Source organism: Leptopilina heterotoma, unplaced genomic scaffold (assembly GCF_015476425.1).
Source record: "Leptopilina heterotoma isolate Lh14 unplaced genomic scaffold, ASM1547642v1 Lhet_14, whole genome shotgun sequence".
Lineage (NCBI taxonomy): Eukaryota > Metazoa > Arthropoda > Insecta > Hymenoptera > Figitidae > Leptopilina > Leptopilina heterotoma.
In genome coordinates this window covers 6320517-6341941 of record NW_025110859.1, presented here as the reverse complement: position 1 = coordinate 6341941, position 21425 = coordinate 6320517, and the positions used below count along the sequence as shown (strand labels likewise).

At 24.2% G+C, this 21425-nt stretch overlaps 2 protein-coding genes across 4 annotated transcripts in view; one reads left to right on the top strand and one right to left on the bottom strand.

The window, feature by feature from the left end:
- Window positions 1-214: 214 nt before the first annotated feature.
- On the bottom strand, window positions 215-6430 carry LOC122498018 (RING finger and SPRY domain-containing protein 1-like). The gene is made up of 11 exons (XM_043605505.1): window positions 5754-6430; window positions 3370-3715; window positions 3055-3220; window positions 2606-2788; window positions 2481-2547; window positions 2077-2217; window positions 1786-1901; window positions 1547-1690; window positions 1255-1469; window positions 807-1067; window positions 215-531 (listed from the first exon to the last, which is right to left on the bottom strand). Exons 2-11 carry the CDS (start codon window positions 3582-3584, stop codon window positions 435-437), a joined length of 1605 nt encoding a protein of 534 aa, XP_043461440.1. The 5' UTR covers window positions 3585-3715; window positions 5754-6430; the 3' UTR covers window positions 215-434.
- Window positions 6431-6672: 242 nt separating this feature from the next.
- The window catches only part of LOC122497957 (E3 ubiquitin-protein ligase MYCBP2), a 292773-nt gene continuing 278020 nt past the window's right edge, over window positions 6673-21425 (top strand). For all 3 annotated transcript variants that reach the window (XM_043605399.1, XM_043605400.1, XM_043605398.1), the window contains exons 1-10: window positions 6673-7047; window positions 7461-7524; window positions 10341-10583; window positions 10762-10915; window positions 11359-11561; window positions 13858-14175; window positions 14256-14423; window positions 14572-14992; window positions 17863-18258; window positions 18375-18531. In XM_043605399.1, coding sequence (XP_043461334.1) covers window positions 6959-7047; window positions 7461-7524; window positions 10341-10583; window positions 10762-10915; window positions 11359-11561; window positions 13858-14175; window positions 14256-14423; window positions 14572-14992; window positions 17863-18258; window positions 18375-18531 — 2213 coding nt within the window. In that variant the 5' untranslated portion in view covers window positions 6673-6958. The remainder of the gene's footprint in view (window positions 7048-7460; window positions 7525-10340; window positions 10584-10761; window positions 10916-11358; window positions 11562-13857; window positions 14176-14255; window positions 14424-14571; window positions 14993-17862; window positions 18259-18374; window positions 18532-21425) is intronic.

Here is a 21425-nt window from a genome sequence, read left to right as displayed (position 1 = left end):
AAGCCATATAAATAATTCCTTTTTCATTTCATATACTTTCATATATTACTTTTTTTTAAAGTAAAGGAAATTTTTTATTTATTCAGTTTTGATTATAATGATAAAAAATAATTATTTACAAAGTCTAAATTAAAAGAATGTTCAGTAGTATATTATGCTCTGATGCGATATTTCTAAATGAGTTGTTGGCGAGATTAGACTTGGAAAATTTCAATTTAGACAAAAGATAGCAGTTTCATTTAATAATTGTTTTGCTCTGTACCTCAAATTTCGTTTAATTAGTTCAATTCTTTTATGGAAAAGAAAAGTATGAAACAATACGAATACAGTTCCATTGTTACTAACATGATTATTTGGTAAGTCGATGATTATTTGTAAACATTACTGAAGAATGAAATATCGCGAGAAAATTAGAATTTATTAATTAATTAACGCTAACTTAACTGACTGTTATCGGTTGCTACTTCCTGAATAACAGCTCGACACATAGGACACTCAACCAATTGTTTCGAACACAATTCGCAGAAACCTCTGAAAAGTTAGTAAAATAAATTTTCAATAATTAAAAAAACTTATGGGTCAATCTTATTATATTTCACCCAAAATCATTGCGGACGGTTTTGAGGTTTGACTAAATAATTTTTCTAAAAATAGATTGCAATGACTTTGGATGAAATGTAATAGATTTACCTATATATGATTAGGGTTTCGTGACAATAATAAATATTATCCAAAATTACATAATAAATAAGCCACGAAACCCAAGTGCCTTACACCACTATTTATAAATTGATTTTTTTAATTACCGATGATCACAAGGCAGCAATCTCACACAAGCTTTTTGATCGAAACATAAGGTACACGAATCTTCTCTGACACTCATTTTCCGTAATTGCTCCAAATAAATGTGCCTTGGCAAAACCAATTTATCTTCAGGATCAAGTGACGCGAAATCATTAAATGTTTGAAATTCACGGTCCTGTGGTGGATGCTTAAATGGAATATTGCCGAAATTAAACAGACATTGCTGAAATGACATGAAACTTGCTGCGGCAAAAAATCCTGATCTGAAAATTCTCGAACGTTTATAACAATTTTCGACGATTGTTTATATTGTATATACAACAAATTAATAAAAAAAGTATATTAACTTATGTAAGCTATGTCAAAGATAAAAAATAAATGAAAGTTAGTTTTGAAATCATGTAAATTTTTTTAAGAATAAAATTGTGTTTTTGACATATTTTAATTTACCTTGCAGTCTTAAAAACTTGAGTGCAGGGCTTTAATGGTACGCCATTAATAGAGAATATAATTTCTGGTTTGTTTAAATCTAAAAGACAGCCTAATATGTCTCCAGCTTTCCAAGGGTTGTCATGATACTTTTCACTCCGAGCATTATGCCAAATAAGTCTTCTGCAACCGTCGTAAGCTAAAGAATACTGATCATCCCCAATGCCGTAACCCTCCTGAAATTGTTTGAAAAATTAATTTTATTTCAATGTATTATAAAATATTTAAAAAAAAAACCTTTTTGTTTGCTCACATGATTAAGAAAAGTGCTGTCTTTAGTGGCCCAACCAATTTGCATAACTCCAGTAGTTACAATTAGAGTTTCATAATACCAAACTCCAGTATCAACTTGAAATGTGCATCTTACACTCTCGAAAGAATATGCGTCACAACGTGCCTATATCACAAATAATAACGTTATCGTAAAATAGGTAAATTATATCTTAATAGGTAAGTTATATCTTTTAATTAATTAGAGTAAACTTTAATTACCTCTAAACCATTGGGTGAAATTTTCAAATACTCGCTTACATCCTTTGTATTTAGCATTACATTTATACCTGTCATATCAACTGTGTCATGAGAATATTTACGACCTTCCATTAAAACTAAAAATAATTATTTTCATTAATTAAAGGAAAGGAATACATAAAATTTAAGAATCTGAAGTTAGATATTGTTAACTTAATCCACCTTTAATATAATTATTTTAAATTTAGTCTAGTTTGAAAAAAAAGTATTTTAGTAGATAGTAATAAGTAAATAAATTGAAATTTGACTTACACAAATTATCTAAAGACCATTGAGCACAGAAGCCGACTTGGCGTTTAACGTAATTAGTTGCATTCACCCATTTTTCTAGTTCTAATAAAGGATTTGGGTTTTCTGCTAAAAGTCGTTTCTTTATTGTTATTTTGTTTTCACCTGCGATAAAAGTTTTATTAATTTTGTAAGAGAATTATAAATATATTTCTTTATTAATCGTTTATAAACTATGTGGCACTTTAAGGGAGAGTTTGACACTTCAAAACCTTCAAAATATCAGGGAATTATAAAAGCTAGTAATAATAATACATTTTTATTTTCCATTGATTATTATTATTATTATTATTATTATTATTATTATTATTATTATTATTATTATTAATTATTTAAAAAGTAATTATTTTATATATAAAAAAACTTACTTGTTTGTGCGAACTTTTCCAACCCAATTAGTGAATGAAGCACCACGTAAGGTTCGACGTCGTTTCTCTAAAAAAATTAATAAATTTTCATAAAGGAAAAGCTATTTAAACTGTTAAATACTCACCAGATTTGACACCAAATAATCTAATGTAGCATCAGATAGAATTGCTATACTGCTAGGTCCAGCTAATTTTTCAGCAATACAGGCAAGTACAACACATATATTTCGTTGTTGAGTCGCACTAATTTTTGACTTCCCTGCCTTTTGAGACAATTGAAATAATTGAGATAGTCTCATTACCGAGTCCTGTGTTATAATGAACAAAATATTAAATTATAATTTGTCATTTTCATAAAAATAAAACTGTTTACTTCATTCATTCAAGTTTGCAAAGAGACTATTATAATCATAATAATGACTTTTGGTTATAAAATCATATCAAGAAGGAGAGTTATGCGTTTTGGTAAAAGGTATGGTAGGATTTGTTATTTATTTTTTTTTTTTCTACAAAAAGCAATTGCAAAGGAAAATAATTTTACAATCTTTACGTATCTTGAAATAAAGAAATTTACTTTTGATGGTAATGGACAGTCATCGAGCAGTAGTGTCATTACTGAAGGACCTAGTGAATTATGCATTGGAATGACGTTCACCATTGAACTAACTACTTCTATCCAACCGTCTTCTTTATCAGCAATCGAGTGTAATTTTAACATTGCCGGTGGTGGTTCTTGTTCACTAGAAAATTTCAAAAACTTTCATCTTTAGAAACAAAAGAATTTAAATTCATAATGAAACACTTAACTTAATTCATTAATAATTCTAGAACACGCTATAATTAATTTAATCTCTAATGAATATAAATAAAATAATCTAATGAGCATTACTTATCCACCAAAAGACCAATTACTCCAAGTGTTTCAAGAACTAATTTGTCAATGATGACAGAAGTTGGAAATTTAAAGCCTGTCGAGTCCTCATCTGAGCTTGAGATGAGGTCAACATTGCTATTTGGTAAAATTGTATTTGCTGAAGTAGCATGATTATTGCTGGTATAAGGCTGATGATCGTCAGAAGAATCTTTGCACAAACAATTGCCCATGCCACTGAATTTCAAAATCTTCTATATCTTTAAATCCAATAATTTTTACCCTCATGGCACTTGTATTTATTCATATTGCCCGATTTACCCGGGTCAATATGCACCTTCTAACGTAAGATTAAACTTTTTCCCTGAAAAATAACAATTTTTATGAACTCAATAAGGGGCGCATGATTATTCCCCAAAATTCAATTTCATAACTTTCAAAACATCGGAATTCTTATTATCGAAATGTCATTTCACATAATTAATATTTAAAAAAAAACAAACGATATCAGAATAAGTCAAGAGTCATATAAACAAAAGACCAAGTGTAACTTAAAGCTAAAGAGTTGTATTTAATATCAAAGAAAAATAAAATAGTCAAAATTAATTTTAACAAAATTATAAATTTATCTTCTCCAAATTTAAAAATAATAAAAGCGTAGGAGACTAAATTGTATTTTAAATTTAGTAGAATAAGAGATTCATTAAAAGATAAATAAACTTTTTTACATTAAAAGATAATTATCAATTTGTCAGTAAAATTATAAATTTTTAAAAATAATTGATTAATTAAAATTATAACAAATAATATAGTTCGCTCAAAAAATAATTTTTTATCTTCTGCTGATTATCGGCTGTGGTTACTTTTTATGAATTTTGAATTAAATTAATTTTGATGACCCGGATATTAATTGGAATTGTTCTAGCAATAGTTTGGGACCAGTAAACAATTTTTGTACCAACAACTTTGACTAAAAACAAGATAAAGTTTGTTCAAAAATTTATTTCATTTTCTGCTGATTATCGGCTATGGTTACTTTTTATAAATTTTGAATTAAATTAATTTTAATTACCCAGATATTAATTGGAATTGTTCTGGCAATAGTTTGGGACATAAAATATTTTTTGACTAACAATTGTTAGTAAACAGAAAATAAAGTTCCCTCAAAAATTTTTTTCATCTTCTGCTGATTATCGGCTGTGGATTTTTTTATTAATTGTGAATTAAATTCATTTCGATGACCCAGATATTAATAAATTGATATTTTTCTTGCCATAGTTTAGGAACAATATATAATTATTTTTTAATTTGGAAAAATTTTTGGAATTTTTCCTCTTACAGATTTTTAAGAAAATTTTAACTTAAAATTAAAAAATGTTTTTATCTCATTGCTATATAAAAATCTCTAAGGAAGAAAAATTTATTGTTTGTAATTCTTATTAAGATTTTGGTATTGAGAAGTTTACAGTGTAAATTTACAAAAGTAAAATGATGAAAATTCTCTTTTTTTGAGTTTCCTTAATCTTTAGTGAAAATACTGTTTTTTTTTTAAAGTGCCTGCGTTTTAAATAGTCCCCTGATAAAATTATTTTCTTTTTATCTTGTTCTGTCATTGTAGAATAAATTTTTATTTTCTAATAAAAACCGAGATTATCGTTCGGTGTCGATCGATATTTCAGTACGATACGATAAGTAAAAAAACAAATGGATGAACGATATTTACTTTGTTAACATTTTTTGAAAACGATCAGTATGAAGTGAGATAATTGAAAATCTCGTATCGTTATGCATCACTAATTACAAATTGTCATTTTTATGAATCGTTACTGTTGCGAATTGTGATTTGTCTGAATTAATTGACATTTTAACAAATATACACTTTTGTGAATTATTGTCAATTATATAATACAAATTGATAATTTTACGAATTGATACTTATGGATATTGTCACTTTTGTAAAAAATACTATAGTAAACTTGTGTGAATATATAAATTTACTGTAACAGTTTTCGCAAAAATGCCCATTTGTAAAAATTTCGCTTCGGACAAATAACTATTTGTTCAAATTACATTTAGCAAAAGTGACAATGAGTACAAATAAAATATGTCCCTTCAAACAAATGACGATTCGTTTAAATAGCATTTCGCTATAAAAACTGTTCGGTTAATTAATATTTAGTTAAAATGACACTTTGACCAAATGCAGTTCGGTAAAATGTTAATACTTAAATTTTGAAATAGTAGGTATTACTTCTTTTCTTTACAGTGTATAATAATTATGACAGTTTTCAATGTTGAGGTATCACACTGTCCACTAACATAAATATTTTTGTTTGTTTTCATTTCTTTTTCATAACTATTTGTTGGCAAATTATCAAAATATTATAAATTCATATACTTACGTTATTACTCAATCCTGCGTATTCTGAGAAAGTGAGAACAAAATGACGAAAAATATTGAAAATTTTAGGTTATGTTTGTATCCACAAAACGAAAATAGAAATATGTGTATCTTTAATTACTATATTTGTCTTTGAAAAAAGCTCCATTTAATCTTCTCGATAAACATTTTCAATTATTGTTTTTAGGATTAAATATTCTTGTCTCCTGGTTTGTTCACGGAAACGACTGAACTTTTTCAAATTCATAAATGTATGGAATATATATACATATACATATTTATTTGATAAACAGTTGACAAAGCAGCCTGTTGACGTTTTTATTTGATTTTTTTTAAATCAAATTTTTGATGTAGGTAAATTTACATTACAAGATGAGCATCAGTAATAATACTCATTTTTATTACTAATAGTTCCTTTTTTCTTGAATCACGCCTTCACCTTATTTATCTGCCGGAATTTAACAAGAAACATTTTACTGTTATTAAATACTATTACTAGACATTCACCATTTGTTTAAACGTTGTAACATTGAACGTTAAAAATAATAAGGACTGTTACTACACTGAAAAAAAAATATTAAAAAATTTTCTGTTCTTTAAACTTTAATTGTGGCGATAACGCAAAGTCGCGGTTATGTTGTAGTACAAAAAAAATGCAATCATTTGCAATAAAGTCCAACGCACAATAGGTTCGCGAACGTCATTCGCAAATGCAAAACATGAGTTAGAAAAGGACAGAAATATATTGATATCTTTTTCCATCTCATTCTTCACTTCGCGAATGAGTTTCGCGAACAACCCATCTCTGGTTCGAACGCAAGCATGTGAACACCGCCTTAAGGATTAGTTGTCTATTGTGGACTCGACGTTAAACTTTGCACAGTTGATAGGTATTCTGTACTCACCTTTATTCAGCGCATTCAGAGTGATAAAAGTACAGAAAATTTTTTTACAGTGTGTTTATCTGGTGAAGATTTTCTTATTTCTTTCATAAAACTATATAAGATCATCGTCAATTTTAATTGCTGAGTATATATTTGCAATTCGCAAAAACTGTTGTCTAGTAATCTGAATATGATTAATTTTGTGAGATTGTTAAATTGATATTATTACAATCACATGGGGTTGTCGGTCAGTTTTAACGATCAATAACAATAGAAAAATGAATTAGCGAAGTGAGCAGAAAATAATTCATTTATTGAAATCATGGTCATTGAAGACCAGGGAAATTTGCTTTCCGGAGCAGAGAATTATGTACAAAACTTTTATAGTTTGTTCAAAGTTGAGGCACAGAGGTAAACGAAATATAACCTCCTTCCTTTATTTACCTATTCATTATTATTTTACTGTTTGTAACGCTTTATCGTTATATGTTTGAAATCATCAGCCAATGACAATAATTGACTGTTTATTAATTGTCTGATATAAAAGTTTTTTTTCTCCTTATGGTTAACACTTAAGAAGCCGTATAAATTGGAAAATAACCTCAATCTTCTGTCATATACAATTATCGTCAAATCGTTAAGAATTCAAAAATTATAAAATAAAATATGTTTATTTCTATTTTTATTCCAATGATTAGTTTTAATATTTTAAAAAATTATATTTTTTTCTTAGTTTTCGTGGTTTAAAATAATTTATTTATATAAAAGAAATGATTTTGGGATAAGAGAGAAACTTAATAAATTAAAATTAATTAATGTTTTAGGTTAAAAAATGAATGGAAGAAATACAAGAAAAGCAAATCGAGCAGTAAAAAAGAGAAGAAAAAAGTATGTAAAATTATGAATAATTATTTAGTACACTGTAACAATTCTTAAAGGGACATATTCTAGTCAAGAATGTAAAAGTCCGTAAGTTTGCTTGAAGTCCATAAAAGTCCGTTTTTTTGAAAAAAAGGTCCGTAAAGTCCGTAAATTTTACGATATAATTTTGATAATTTTAGAGAAATTACAAATGATTGCAGAAATTCAATTATTTTCAAAAGTATTAAAATTCTTAGCCGAAATTCAATTATTTTCAAAAGTAATAAAATTCTTCGCAAAAATTCAATTAGGTTCAAATATTTTTCAAAATTCTCGTCAAAATTTCAATTATCTTTAGAAATAATTAAATTCATCACCGAAATTCAATTATTTTCAAAAAATTTTCTTCAATTCAATGATTTTCATTATCTACTATTTTCATAAATTTTTCCAAAAGAATTCAATTATTTTAAAAAAATATTTAATAAAATTCTACACAAACTTTTGATTCTTTTCAAAAAATAATAAAAATTGCACAAGAAATTCAATTATTTACACATTTTTTTTTAAATTTCTTCGCAATCATTCAATTATTTTCATAAATAATAAAATTCTTGTGAGAAATTCAATTAGTTTCGTAAATAATAAAATTCTTTTTAGGAATTCAATTATTTTCATAAATAATAAAACTCATTGCAGAATTTCAATTATTTTTAATACAATTTTAATCGAATTCCTCGAAAAAATTCTTAAAATTTTTATTAAAATTCGTCAAAAGAATTCAGTTATTCAAAAATTCATACATAAAAATCTTGATGAGAATTTAATTTTAAGAAACTTGCAATATTATTCAATAAATTATAATTTTTGTATTTAAATAATTGAATTCTAGTAGAATTTTCTCATAAACATTGATTTAAATATGGATTTCAGTTAAATTTTTAGAATATAATTGAATATTGAAAGCATGAGAGCGTAAATTTTAAGAAATAGTTGAATTTTGAAAAGTTTTCAGATTAAAATCATTGAAAATTTGAAGTTTTTATATTTTTAACTAAGAATTTTGTGGAATTAATTTTTTTTTTGAGAAACTTTAATTGTGGATTTTTTAAAAATTATTTAAAGTATTTATTTTCTAATATATATTTAATTCAAGAATTTACGAATAATTGAAATTTTGTAAAATTGAATTGTAAACAAATGAATTTGAAAATTCTTAAAGAACTTTTTCAAAAATTATTAAAAATAATGGATTTATAGAAGATTAGTTAAAAACACGAAAAAAAATTCAATTTTGTAAAAGTTACAAATTATTGCAAAAGAAATAAAATTCTTCTTAAAGACTCAATTATTTTCACAAAATAATAATAAAACTCATTGCAGAATTTCAATTATTTTTAATACAATTTTAATGGAATTCCTCGAAAAATGTAATTATTTTAAAAAATGTTATTAAAATTCAGCAAAGAAATTCAATTATTTTAAAAACTTTTGCTACAATTTATTTATTACAATTTCAGTATTATTTCCAATACATTTTTAATTAAATTTCTTCAAAAAATTGAATTATTTTAATAGATAATGAAATTCTTTGTAACAATAAAATTTTTTTCAAAATAATTTTCATAAAATTCTTCGAAGAAATTTAATAAATTTCAAAAAATTTGTCAAAATTCAATTATTTTCAAAGTCTACTATTTAAATAAAATTTCACAAAAGAATTAAATTATTTAAAAAGAAATTTTAATAAAATTCGTCTCAGGAATTCAATTATTTTTAAAAGTATTCTAATTCTTCGCAAAAATCTAATTATGTTCGAAAATTTACAAAAATTCTCGTCAAAATTTCCAATTATCTTTATAAAAAATAAAATTCCTCTCCGAAATTCAATTATTTTCAAAAATTATAATAAAATTCTTGGCAGAATTTCAATTATTTTTAATACAATTTTCATCAAATTCCTTGAAAAATGTAATTATTCTTAAAAATTTTATTAAAATTTGTCAAGAGACTTAAATTATCAAATGATTTTGTTGATAAAATTCTGTATAAAAATTCAAGTTTAAGAAACATCTAATTATTTAATAAAATATTTATTTTTGTAGTTAAATAATTGAATTCTTGTAGAATATTCTTTAAAAAAATTGATTTAAAAATGAATTTTAGTTATAAATTTTGGATAATAATTGAATATTAAAATCAATATAGCGTGAATTTTTTTAAATAATTGAATTTTGAAATTAATTTTTTTGAAAAAGTTTAATTGAATTTTTTTTTAATATTAGGTATTTGAAGTTTTTATTTTCTAATATTTATTTAATTGAAGAATTTACGAGTAATTGAAATTTCGTAAAATTGAATATTGTAAACAATTGGATTTGAAAATAATTGTCAAAGAACTGTTTAGAAAATTTATTATTAAAAATAATCGATTTAAAGAAGAATTTTAGTTAAAAATTCTTGTAAATAATAATTTGAATTGATAATGATTTTATCACTCGGTCATTTTTATAATTAAGTAAAATGTTTTCTCATTTGACTCGGATTGGTTATATTTTAATCAGTAATTGGTCCGTAATTTTTCATTTTTGGTTCGTAAAGTCCGTATTTTTAAATACTTTTCCCTGGTTTGAGCCCTGAACTTTAAAACAGTAAAAAATAACTTTTGAGGTTTATTTAGAAAAAACCCTTATGAAGAAAATTCGGTTAAAATTTTTAATTTATGTAAAATAGGTTGCACGTAAATTTCCTTTAATACTTTTTACAGTGTGGAGAAAACAAAACATTAAGTTATAATTATTAATATAACTTACTGATATGTTATTTTTTGTCGATAATTTTAGGTGGATGTAAGTGGTGAAAGTTGTTACAGTAGTCCACCAGGGATAGAAGTTCTAAGCAATGCTTCATCGTTTGCTGTTTTTGTTGCGGTGAGAAATTCCATTTTGGAAAAACGTAATCACATTGCCAGTGAATTAAATCCTACATCAAATTGTACATCTCCACCTCCTCCAGAATTCAGTGATACGATTGACAGCGACAGTGATGACGAAGATAAAATATCGTCAACCCAAAGTTTACCAAAGGTAAATAAAGACGAAATGTTGGATTGCTCTTGTTTTTGAGATAGATTTATATTAAACTGACGTTTAAAATAACATTTTCGAATTTTAATTGAGATCATTAAAGTTTTCTTTATTTTTTGTTATTCAATTTTAAAACAATCAAAAGAAAAAAAAAATAAGATTTATGTTTCATTTACAGATTGTTGGTATTGGTCTAAGAAGTGTTTTTACTTTAGTGAAAGAAAGTCGAACGATTGAACCAATATTTTGTAATAAAGCGCTGCGCGCTTTATTAGATATTCTGCAAGGACAACTTCCAGAAGGATTAAAAGGCGAGCCAGATGATATTGTGGGTACGTAAACATACGGTTTCGTTTGCCTTTACTTTGAAAAAGACAAAAAATTAACTAAACTTATTATTTTCATTATATGATTCTAAAAAAAGTTTTTTCAGATATCTCAATAATTCGATTTGTATTTTCAACAATTCGCGCGCGGCTGGCTTCTCGCTCGCTTTTTAAAATAAAATTAGTACCTAATTTTAAAAATATTAGAACGTAAAAATTTTTCATTCAAATTTTTTGTATAAAAGTAAATTTTTATTAAAAGTACTGAAAAAAATTAAATTCTTAGAATTCATAAGAAAATTCTGAATTTTTGTGTCTTTTTTGTTTGACAATTTTCATAAATAAATTAACTTCAAAAAGTTTCAATTTGAAATTTTATAAAATTTTAATGTTGAATGAATTTAATTAGAAATTTTAATGAACTTTGTTTTTGTCATTGTGTTTTATAGATTCATTGTTTGATCTGCTGCTTGATCTTGCAACATCACACGGGCCCGAATCTGATGCAGCTAACGATGGCAGTCATTTAACAGCAGTGGCTTGTGCATGTCTACTTAGTTTAGTCGTTGTTCGAGGTGATACTGGACATGTATTATCGGCAATAGCAGCTTTACTGATGTCGCCCAGAGCATTAGCGGCACAAAATATTCAGGTAATTAATTTTTGAGATTTTACACTACTTTAAATTCGCTAATACAAGAATTCAAAAAACTATTCTAAAAAATTATAATCAAATTCTTTAATAGGTACGATTCAATTATTTTCAAAATATTCGAAATTTAATTATTTTCATTAGTAATAAAATTTTTAAAAATTTTTGAAACAATCAATTATTTAACAAAATTTTTATACAATTCCTTACAATAATTCAATTACTTTCATTAATGAACTCGAAAAAATCAATTATTCAAAACAATGTTTATAAAATTCTTATGAAGAATTCAATTATTTTCAAAAAGAACCAAATTTTTCACAGAAATTGAATTGTTTTTAAACATTTTAATAAAACTTTTCGCAATAATTCAATTATTTTCATAAATAACAATATTTACCACAAGAATTCAATTACTTTAAAACTAATAAATTTTTTCTTGGAAATTCAATTATTTTAAAAAATTCTAATTAAATCGTTCTCAAGAATTCAATTATTTTCATAAATAAAAAAATGCTTTTTAGAAATTAAATTATTTTCAAAAAAAATTTAATAAAATGCTACACGGATATTCAATTATTGTCAAAAATTTTAATAGAATTCTTTGTAAAATTCAATTGTTTTTATAAATAACAATGTTCATCATGAGAATTCAATTATTTGTAAAAGTAATAAATTTCTTCTTGGAAATTCAATTATTTAAAAAAATTCTAATAAAATGCTACACAATTAATTATTGTCAAAGATTTTAATAGAATTCTTTGTAAAATTCAATTATTTTTAAAAACTTTTCGCCTTTCAATGATTTTCAATATCTACTATTTTCATAAAATTTCCAAACAGTATTCAATTATTTAAAAATTTTTTTGTAAAAATCTTCGTAAGAATTTAATGTTATTTATGAATAATAAAACTTTCTCAGTAATTCAATTATTTAAATTAGAATTTGCATAAAATTAGTCGAAAGAACCGCAAGAATTCAATTATTTAAAATAAAATTTTCATAATATTTATTATATATCGAAAAAATCAATTATTTAAAACAATGTTTATAAAATTCTTATGAAGAATTCAATTATTTTCAAAAAATAACAAAATTTTTCACAGAAATTCAATTTTGTTTTTAAACATTTTAATAAAACTTTTCCCAGTAATTCAGTTATTTTTATAAATAATAAAATTCTTCTCTGGAATTCAATTATTATTGAAAATTTTAATAAAATTTTTAGGAACTATTCAATAATTTTCATAAATAATAAAATTCATAGCAGGATTTCAATTATTTTTTTAATACAATTTTACAGGAATTGCTGAAAAAATGTAATTATTCTTAAAAATTTGATTTCAATTTCCTTACAAAAAATCAATTATTTAAAAAAAATGCTTCTTTTTAATTCTTTGATGAACTCAATTATGTCGATAAATAATAAAATATTATTCTCAGAAATTCTATTATTTTGAGGCATTTTAATAAAATTCTTTGCAAAATTCAATTTTTTCATAAATAACAATATTTACTATCACAAGAATTCAATTATTTTTAAAAGTAATAAATTTCTTCTTGGAAATTCAATTATTTTAAACAATTCTAATAAAATCCTTCACAAGAATTCAATTATTTTCATAAATAATAAAATGCTTTTTGGGAATTATTTTCAATTATTTTCAAAAAAATTTAATAAAATACCAAATTATTGTCAAAAATTTTAATAGAATTTTTTGTAAAATTTAATTACTTTTAAAATCTTTTCGCAATTCAATAATTTTCAATAAGATCTTATTTTCATAAAATTTTCAAACAGAATTCAATTATTTAAAAAATTTTTTGTAAAAATCTCCGTAGGTAAGAATTGAATTATTTTCACGAATAATAAAAATTTCTCTTTAATTCAATTATTTAAATTAGAATTTGCATAAAATTAGTCGAGAGAAATGAATTATTTAAAAATATTTATAAAATTCTTGTCAAGAATGAAATTATTTTTATAAATATTTAAATTCTTTCATGAATAATAAAATTCGTTGCAGGAATTGAATTTATTAGCAGGAAAAGAAAAAAGTAAATATTTTTGATGAAAATTAGAAAAATAAAATATAGAATGGAATTTTTGTCGGTTTGGTGAAGTTTCTAAAACGTGTTTTTTTCGTCGTCAAGTTTAATTTTACGATACCTACTTTTTTACCACTTTTTTTAGTTTGAAAGCTACTTTTTTAAAATTAATTATCGAGTGCGAAGTCTGCAGTTGATTTATTTTGAAATTGCAATAAGTTTAAAGTGTTATTTTTATTATTTTAGATGCCATATGTACTAATTTCGCTACAAAGAAGTGTCCACTCTGTGTTTTTTGGTAAACTTGCAAGACGCGATTGGATAACTTATGGAGTACCTAAAAATTCCAAGGTTAACACTTCTGCCCTCAAATTACCAAATGATATGAACAATGTAATATTGAATGGAAAAAGTTTTGTCAGTGATGGAAAGTACTTGTATCTTCATACAAATCAAGGTCTGATTAAGATTGGCAGTGGATATGGAGGAACAATCTGGGGTCACATTTATGCTCATAAATCTGATTTTTATCCTTCAGAAATTGGCTGGCTAGGTTATGCAAATGTGAGCAAGATTTAAGATCGTGTATTTGTAAATTGTTTAGCTGTTTAAATATTTATATTTATATTTCATTTTTTTTACAGAATTCCTTGTATTTTAAATGCGCACCTAAAAATCAGTATGAGTTGCTGATACTGGATACTGAGTTACTTTCAATTAAAGGTAAAGCCGTTTTGGAGGGTAAAGACTGGTCTTCCTCGGTTATGTTTTCCGATGGTGAGAATCTGGGAATGTTGACAGCTGGAAAGGATGTAAGTCTTGATTTGCATTTTAAGAAAAGGGACTAAAAATATTATTTTTTTAATATAAAAATAAACCTACGATTAGAGTTTATTAATTTTAGTTACGTTTTACATTTTTCTAATTAGAAATGTCTTGGAAATAATTTTTCATTTTTAGGAGGGTTTTGTTATTCGAACGATAAACACATTGAGGAATACTGTTAACGTAACGTCTGAGCTTCCATTGAAATTTGCAAAACAAGGTATAGATGTGTTTGGTTACGCTTTCTTTGATGAGGATCAAACAGCTCATGTTCTTAATCCTGGATACGATGATGAAATTGCCTCAGTGGCAGCAGGCAAAGAATTTGCTCTGCTAAGAACGATTTCTGGAAAGTTGCTCTATACAGGAAAGGGAAATTGCCTTGGAATGAAATTGAATACAAGACCAAATAGATGGCTTGAAATGGCATTAGGAAAAGATGCGAAAGTTGTTGATTTCTCCGTGGGTCACGAAGGCTATCATGCTATTTTTGTTCTCGATGATGGTTCTGTTCTTTTCGCCGGAACTTCCCGACGGGGAGAGGATGGAGAGAGTAGTGAGTGCTACTTTTGGGACTAATATAGAATTTTTTTTTTTTCGTCGCAGGAAATCAATTATTTTCAATAATTTTTAAGTAATTCTGCAAAAGAATTCAATTATCTTGATAACCAACAAAATTCTCCCCATAAAATCAATTATTTTAAAGATTTTTAATGAAATTCTTTTCCAAAATTCAATTATTTCGATAAACATCAAAATTCTTCTCAAGAATTCAATTATTGTCAAAAATTTTAATTAAATTCTTGGCAAAATTTCAATTATTTAAACAAAATTTAATAAAATACTTTGCACGAATTCATTTATTTTTATAAATTTTAATAAATATCTAGTCAAGAATTCAATTATTTTTATAAATAGCAAAATTTTTCGCCAAAAATTCAATTATTTTCAAAAATTTAAATAAAATTCTTTTCAAAATTTCAATTATTTTCAAAAGTTTTTCGCAATTCAATGTTTTTAAATATTTACTATTTTCATAAAATTTATCAACAGATTTAATTATAGAAAAAACTTGTTGATACAATTCTACAAAAAGATTCAATTATTTTCATAAATAATAAAATCTCATTTATACGAATTCAATTATTTTCATCGCAGAATTTCAATTTTTAATACAATTTTAAATAAATTCCTTGAAAAATGCAATTATTATTAAAAATTTTATTAAAACTTGAGGAAGAATTCAATTTTAAGAAACATTTAATTATTCAATAAAACAATAAAATTCGTTGCAATAATTCAAATATTTTCATAAATAACATTTAATTCGTCGCAGAAAATCAATTATTTTCAAAAATTTTCAAGTAATTTTGCAAAAGAATTCAATTATCCTTGATAAACAACAAAATCGCATAAATTCTTCCCATAAAATCAATTATTATAAGGAATTTTAATAAAATTCTTTTCCAACATTCAATTATTTTGATAAATATCAAAATTCATCACAAGAATTCAATTCTTTTGAAAAGTAATAAAATACTTTGCAGAAATTTAATTAATTTCAAAATTTTTTAAAACTTCTCGTCAAGAATTAAATTATTTTCATAAATAATAAAACTCATCGCAAAATTTCAATTATTTTTAATACAATTTTAATTAAATTTCTCGAAAAATGTAATTATTCTTAAAAATTTTATTAAAATTCATCAAAGAAATTCAATTATTTTAAAAAGCCTTCCTCATATTTTATTTATTAGAATATAAGTATTGTTTTCAATACATTTTTAATTAAATTTTCTTTAAAAAAATTAAATTATTTTCAAAAATTTTAATGTAATTCTTTTTAGCAATTCATTTTTTTCAAAATAATTTTAATAAAATTCTTTGTAGAAATTTAATTAATTTCAACAATTTATCAAAATTCAATTATTTTCAATATCTATTATTTCAATGAAATTTCACAAAAGAATTCAATTATTTAAAAAGAAATATTTTATTAAAATTCGTCTCAAGAATTCAATTGTTTTTTCAAAAGTTATAAAATTCTTCGCAGAAATTCAATTAGGTATAGTCAAAAATTTAAAAAAAATTCTCCTCATAATTTCAATTATCTTTATAAATAATTCAATTCTTCTCTGAAATTCAACTATTTTTGAAAATTTTAAGAAAATTCTTGGCAAAATTTCAATTATTTTCAAAAATTTTTCTCTATTAATTACATATTTTTAATATTTAGTATTTAGTATTTTAATAAAATTGTTAAAAAGAATTCAGTTATTTAAAAAAAAATTTCAATTGAAATTTTAATTAATAATTGAATATTAAAAGCATTAAAGCGTGAATTTTTAGAAATACTTGAATATTTGAAAAGGTTTTATATATTAAAATCTTTGAAAGTTTGAATATTTCATACTTTTAATTAACAAAGTTCTGTAGAAGAATTAATTTTTTTGAAATCTTTTTTTTAATTGAAAAATAAATGAATTTAAAAGTTCTCAAAGAACTTTTTCGAAAATTATTAAAAATAATAGATCTATAGAAGAATTTTAGTTAAAAACACTAAAAAAAATTTAATTTTGGGGAAGTTACAAATTATTGCAGAAATTCAATTATTTAAAAAAATTGTAATAAAATTCTTTGCAAAATTTCAAATTTTTTTCAAAAACTTTTCTGAATTCAATCAAATTTTTTTTTTACAGAGATTCAATTATTTTTAGTACAATTTTAATCGAATTTTTCGAATAATGAAATTATTCTTAAAAATTTTTAATTTATTTAAAATCTTAAAAAATTCTTAAAAATACGTCAAAAGAGTTTTAATTATTTACAAATTTATTGATTAAATTCTTTATGAGAGTTCAGTTTTAAGAAACATTCAATTATTTAATAAATTATTTACTTTTTGCATTTAAATAATTAAATTCTCGTAGAATTTTCGAATAGAAATTGATTTAAATATAAATTTCAGTTAACATTTTAGATAATAATTGAATATTAAACTCTAAATTTGAATTAGAAAAAATTGTTTCTAATTTGAATTAGTGACTGACTTTTTGCTTTTGAAATTAGTAGATTTTACCAATAAATAGTCGTTTCTACTAATTTAATAGTAACATTTACTAATTCAAAAGCAAAAAGCATTTTTACTTATTATAAATTTAGAGAGGAAGTATTATAGCGTGATTTTGTTGGAAATAATTAAATTTTGAAAGTTTAAATTTTTCATACTTTTAACTGAAAATTGTATAGATTTAATTTTTTGAAAAAAGTTTAATGGAACTTTTTTGAAATTATTTGAAGTTTTTATTTTCTAATGTATAAAATTGTGATTTAAAAATTGGAATGTTTTCGATAATTTCCGACGATAATGTAAGTTAATAATAGTAATTATTTGAATTATATTAACGATTATTAATTGCTTTGCAGTTAAAGTGCGACGGCCGGCAAAGGCAATGAAGCCAAAGAAAATAACAAAAGTCGAAAGCCAGGTGATTGTTAATTCGGCATGTAACAATGGAACAACAGCTCTTGTGACAAAGGAAGGTTCTTTATTAATGTTTGGCAAAGATTGTTTGCATTGCGATGGATCGACGGGTTTCGTTTCGAATCTCAAAGACGTATTTGTGGTGCAAGTTTCCTTAGGAAAAGCTCATGCAGCCGTATTAACAAATAAAGGGCATTTGTATACATTTGGTATTAATAACAAGGGACAGTGTGGTCGTGATTTTACTGTTGGGCAGACATTTGTGAAGGAAGTGACGTTCATGGATACGGAAAATGGTGCTGGGCCTGGTGAAGATGAATTGGGTGCTGTAGAAGATGGTAATTTTTTTATTATTTAATTAATTTCATTTGTTCTTTAGAATAAAGTAAATTAGCATAATTGTTTAAAACATTATTAAAACCTAATTTGATATATTTTGTTGTGCTTAATTTAGAACCTGCAGAGGATTGGGAAGAAGCAAGAGGTATGTGTTCTCCAGGAAAGCACCAATGGAGGCAAAGAGATTGCATGGTGTGTACAGTTTGTCGAGAATGCACGGGCTACAGTATATCCTGTCTCAGCAGCATCCGACCTGACAGAAATCCTGGACAGTAAGTCTAAGTATTCAATTTTATTTCCACTTTCTTCTAAATTCAGTTTCAATGTGCGGATAGTGTGGCTAGTTTTGTGGTTATTCATAACTAGCCACACTATCCGCGCGGGAATGTTGTATGGAACTGCTTATTTTAAACAATTTAAAAAATTTTTAAGAAATAATTATTATTACCTAACAAAGAGATTTAACTAACTAAAATTCAAATAATTTCACTTAATGGTCTCAATTTATATACAATTTACATTACTAGACTTAAACTATGGCTAGAACAATTTCAATTAGTATCTGGGTCATCTTTTGCATTGCTTATTTTATAAAGCCATTTTAATTTAAATACTTTTTAAAGAAATAATAATTATTACACACTGAAAAAAGTTTTACTTGAAATCGCGATAAGTTTCTCTAGAATAGCGAAAGTATTAATTGAAGCACTGAAAAATTTCGCTACTAAAGTGGAATCTGTAGTTTATCCAGCTAAACATTTTTTGCCGTGCATAACGAAAAATGAATTAAATTAACATCAGATTTTCTAAATTCAAAAAAACGAATTCAAATAGAAATTAATCATTTCAAAACTTAACCAAATTCACACCAGAAATCACTCAATTCGATAATTTAGAAGAAAGTCAGACAAAAGCAGGGTTCCAACAGAATCAGGAAATCATGGAAATGGTATGGAATTTTTAAAAGGCTTCTGGAAATCAGGAAAATCATGGGAAAGGCCTGGAATTTTTAAAAGTTTCTAAAATTTTTCAGTTTTCCAGTTTTCTCTTTAATAGAAATTCAAATAATAATAAAGCTAAATGGCATAAAAGAGAAGAAAAAATGTTGAATTTTAAGAAATTCGAATTTTTGAATTTTTGATCATTTTCGATAATTTTAAATTTTTTACCAAAGAGTCCGGACTATTCAATAAGTAAAGCATTTTCCAAAAGCACAAAAATAATAAAGCTTAATCCCATAAAAGAGAGGAAAAAATGTTGAATTTTAAGAAAATCGGATTTTTGAATTTTTTCGAATTTTTGATAATTTTAGATTTTTTACCAAAGAGCCGAGACAATTTAATAAGTAAAGTATTTTCCCAAAGCACAAAAATAATAAAGCTAAATCTTATAAAAGAGAAGAAAAAATGTTGAATTTTAAGAAATTCGAATTTTTGAATTTTTTCGAATTTTTGATAATTTTAGATTTTTAACCAAAGAGTCGAGACTATTAAATAAGTAAAGTATTTTCCAAAAGCACAAAAATAATAAAGCTAAATCTTATAAAAGAGAAGAAAAAATGTTGAATTTTAAGAAATTCGAATTTTTGAATTTTTTCGAATTTTTGATAATTTTAGATTTTTAACCAAAGAGTCGAGACTATTAAATAAGTAAAGTATTTTCCAAAAGCACAAAAATAATGAAGCTTAATCCCATAAACAAGTAGAAAAAATGTTGAATTTTAAGAAAATCGGATTTTTGAATTTTTTCGAATTTTTGATAATTTTACATTTTTTACCAAAGAGTCGAGACAATTTGATAAGTAAAGTATTTTCCAAAAGCACAAAAATAATGAAGCTAAATCCCATAAAAGAGAGGAAAAAATGTTGAATTTTAAGAAAATCGGATTTTTGAATTTTTTCGAATTTTTGATAATTTTAGATTTTTTACCAAAGAGTCGAGACAATTTGATAAGTAAAATATTTTCCAAAAGCACAAAAATAATAAAGCTAAATCCCATAAAAGAGAGGAAAAAATGTTGAATTTTAAGAAAATCGGATTTTTGAATTTTTTCGAATTTTTGATAATTTTAGATTTTTTACCAAAGAGTCGAGACAATTTGATAAGTAAAATATTTTCCAAAAGCACAAAAATAATAAAGCTAAATCCCATAAAAGAGAAGAAAAAATGTTGAATTTTAAGAAAATCGGATTTTTGAATTTTTTCGAATTTTTGATAGTTTTAGATTTTTTACCAAAGAGTCGAGACAATTTGATAAGTAAAGTATTTTCCAAAAGCACAAAAATAATGAAGCTAAATCCCATAAAAGAGAGGAAAAAATGTTGAATTTTAAGAAAATCGGATTTTTGAATTTTTGATAATTTTAGATTTTTTACCAAAGAGTCGAGACAATTTGATAAGTAAAATATTTTCCAAAAGCACAAAAATAATAAAGCTAAATCCCATAAAAGAGAGAAAAAAATGTTGAATTTTAAGAAAATCGGATTTTTGAATTTTTTCGAATTTTTGATAATTTTAGATTTTTTACCAAAGAGTCGAGACAATTTGATAAGTAAAATATTTTCCAAAAGCACAAAAATAATAAAGCTAAATCCCATAAAAGAGAGGAAAAAATGTTGAATTTTAAGAAAATCGGATTTTTGAATTTTTGATAATTTTAGATTTTTTACCAAAGAGTCGAGACAATTTGATAAGTAAAATATTTTCCAAAAGCACAAAAATAATAAAGCTAAATCCCATAAAAGAGAAAAAAAAGGTTGAATTTAAAGAAAAACGGATTTTTGAAATTTTTTTGAATTTTTGATAATTTTAGATTTTTTACCAAAGAGTCGAGACAATTTAATAAGTAAAGTATTTTCCAAAAGCACAAAAATAATGAAGCTAAATCCCATAAAAGAGAAGAAAAAATGTTGAATTTTAAGAAAAACGGATTTTTGAATTTTTTCGAATTTTTGATAATTTTAGATTTTTTACCAAAGAGTCGAGACAATTTAATAAGTAAAGTATTTTCCAAAAGCACAAAAATAATGAAGCTAAATCCCATAAAAGAGAAGAAAAAATGTTGAATTTTAAGAAAAACGGATTTTTGAATTTTTTCGAATTTTTGATAATTTTAGATTTTTTACCAAAGAGTCGAGACGATTAAATAAGTAAAGCATTTTCCAAA

Coding starts and splice junctions, on each gene's coding strand:
- LOC122498018 (XM_043605505.1), bottom strand. CDS start 3,584: ATGGGCAATTGTTTGTGCAAAGATTCTTCTGACGATCATCAGCCTTAT. Junction 3,221..3,369: donor ATTGGTCTTTTGGTGGATAA/GTAATGCTCATT, acceptor GAAATTTTCTAG/TGAACAAGAACCACCACCGG. Junction 532..806: donor TTGCTGCCTTGTGATCATCG/GTAATTAAAAAA, acceptor CTAACTTTTCAG/AGGTTTCTGCGAATTGTGTT.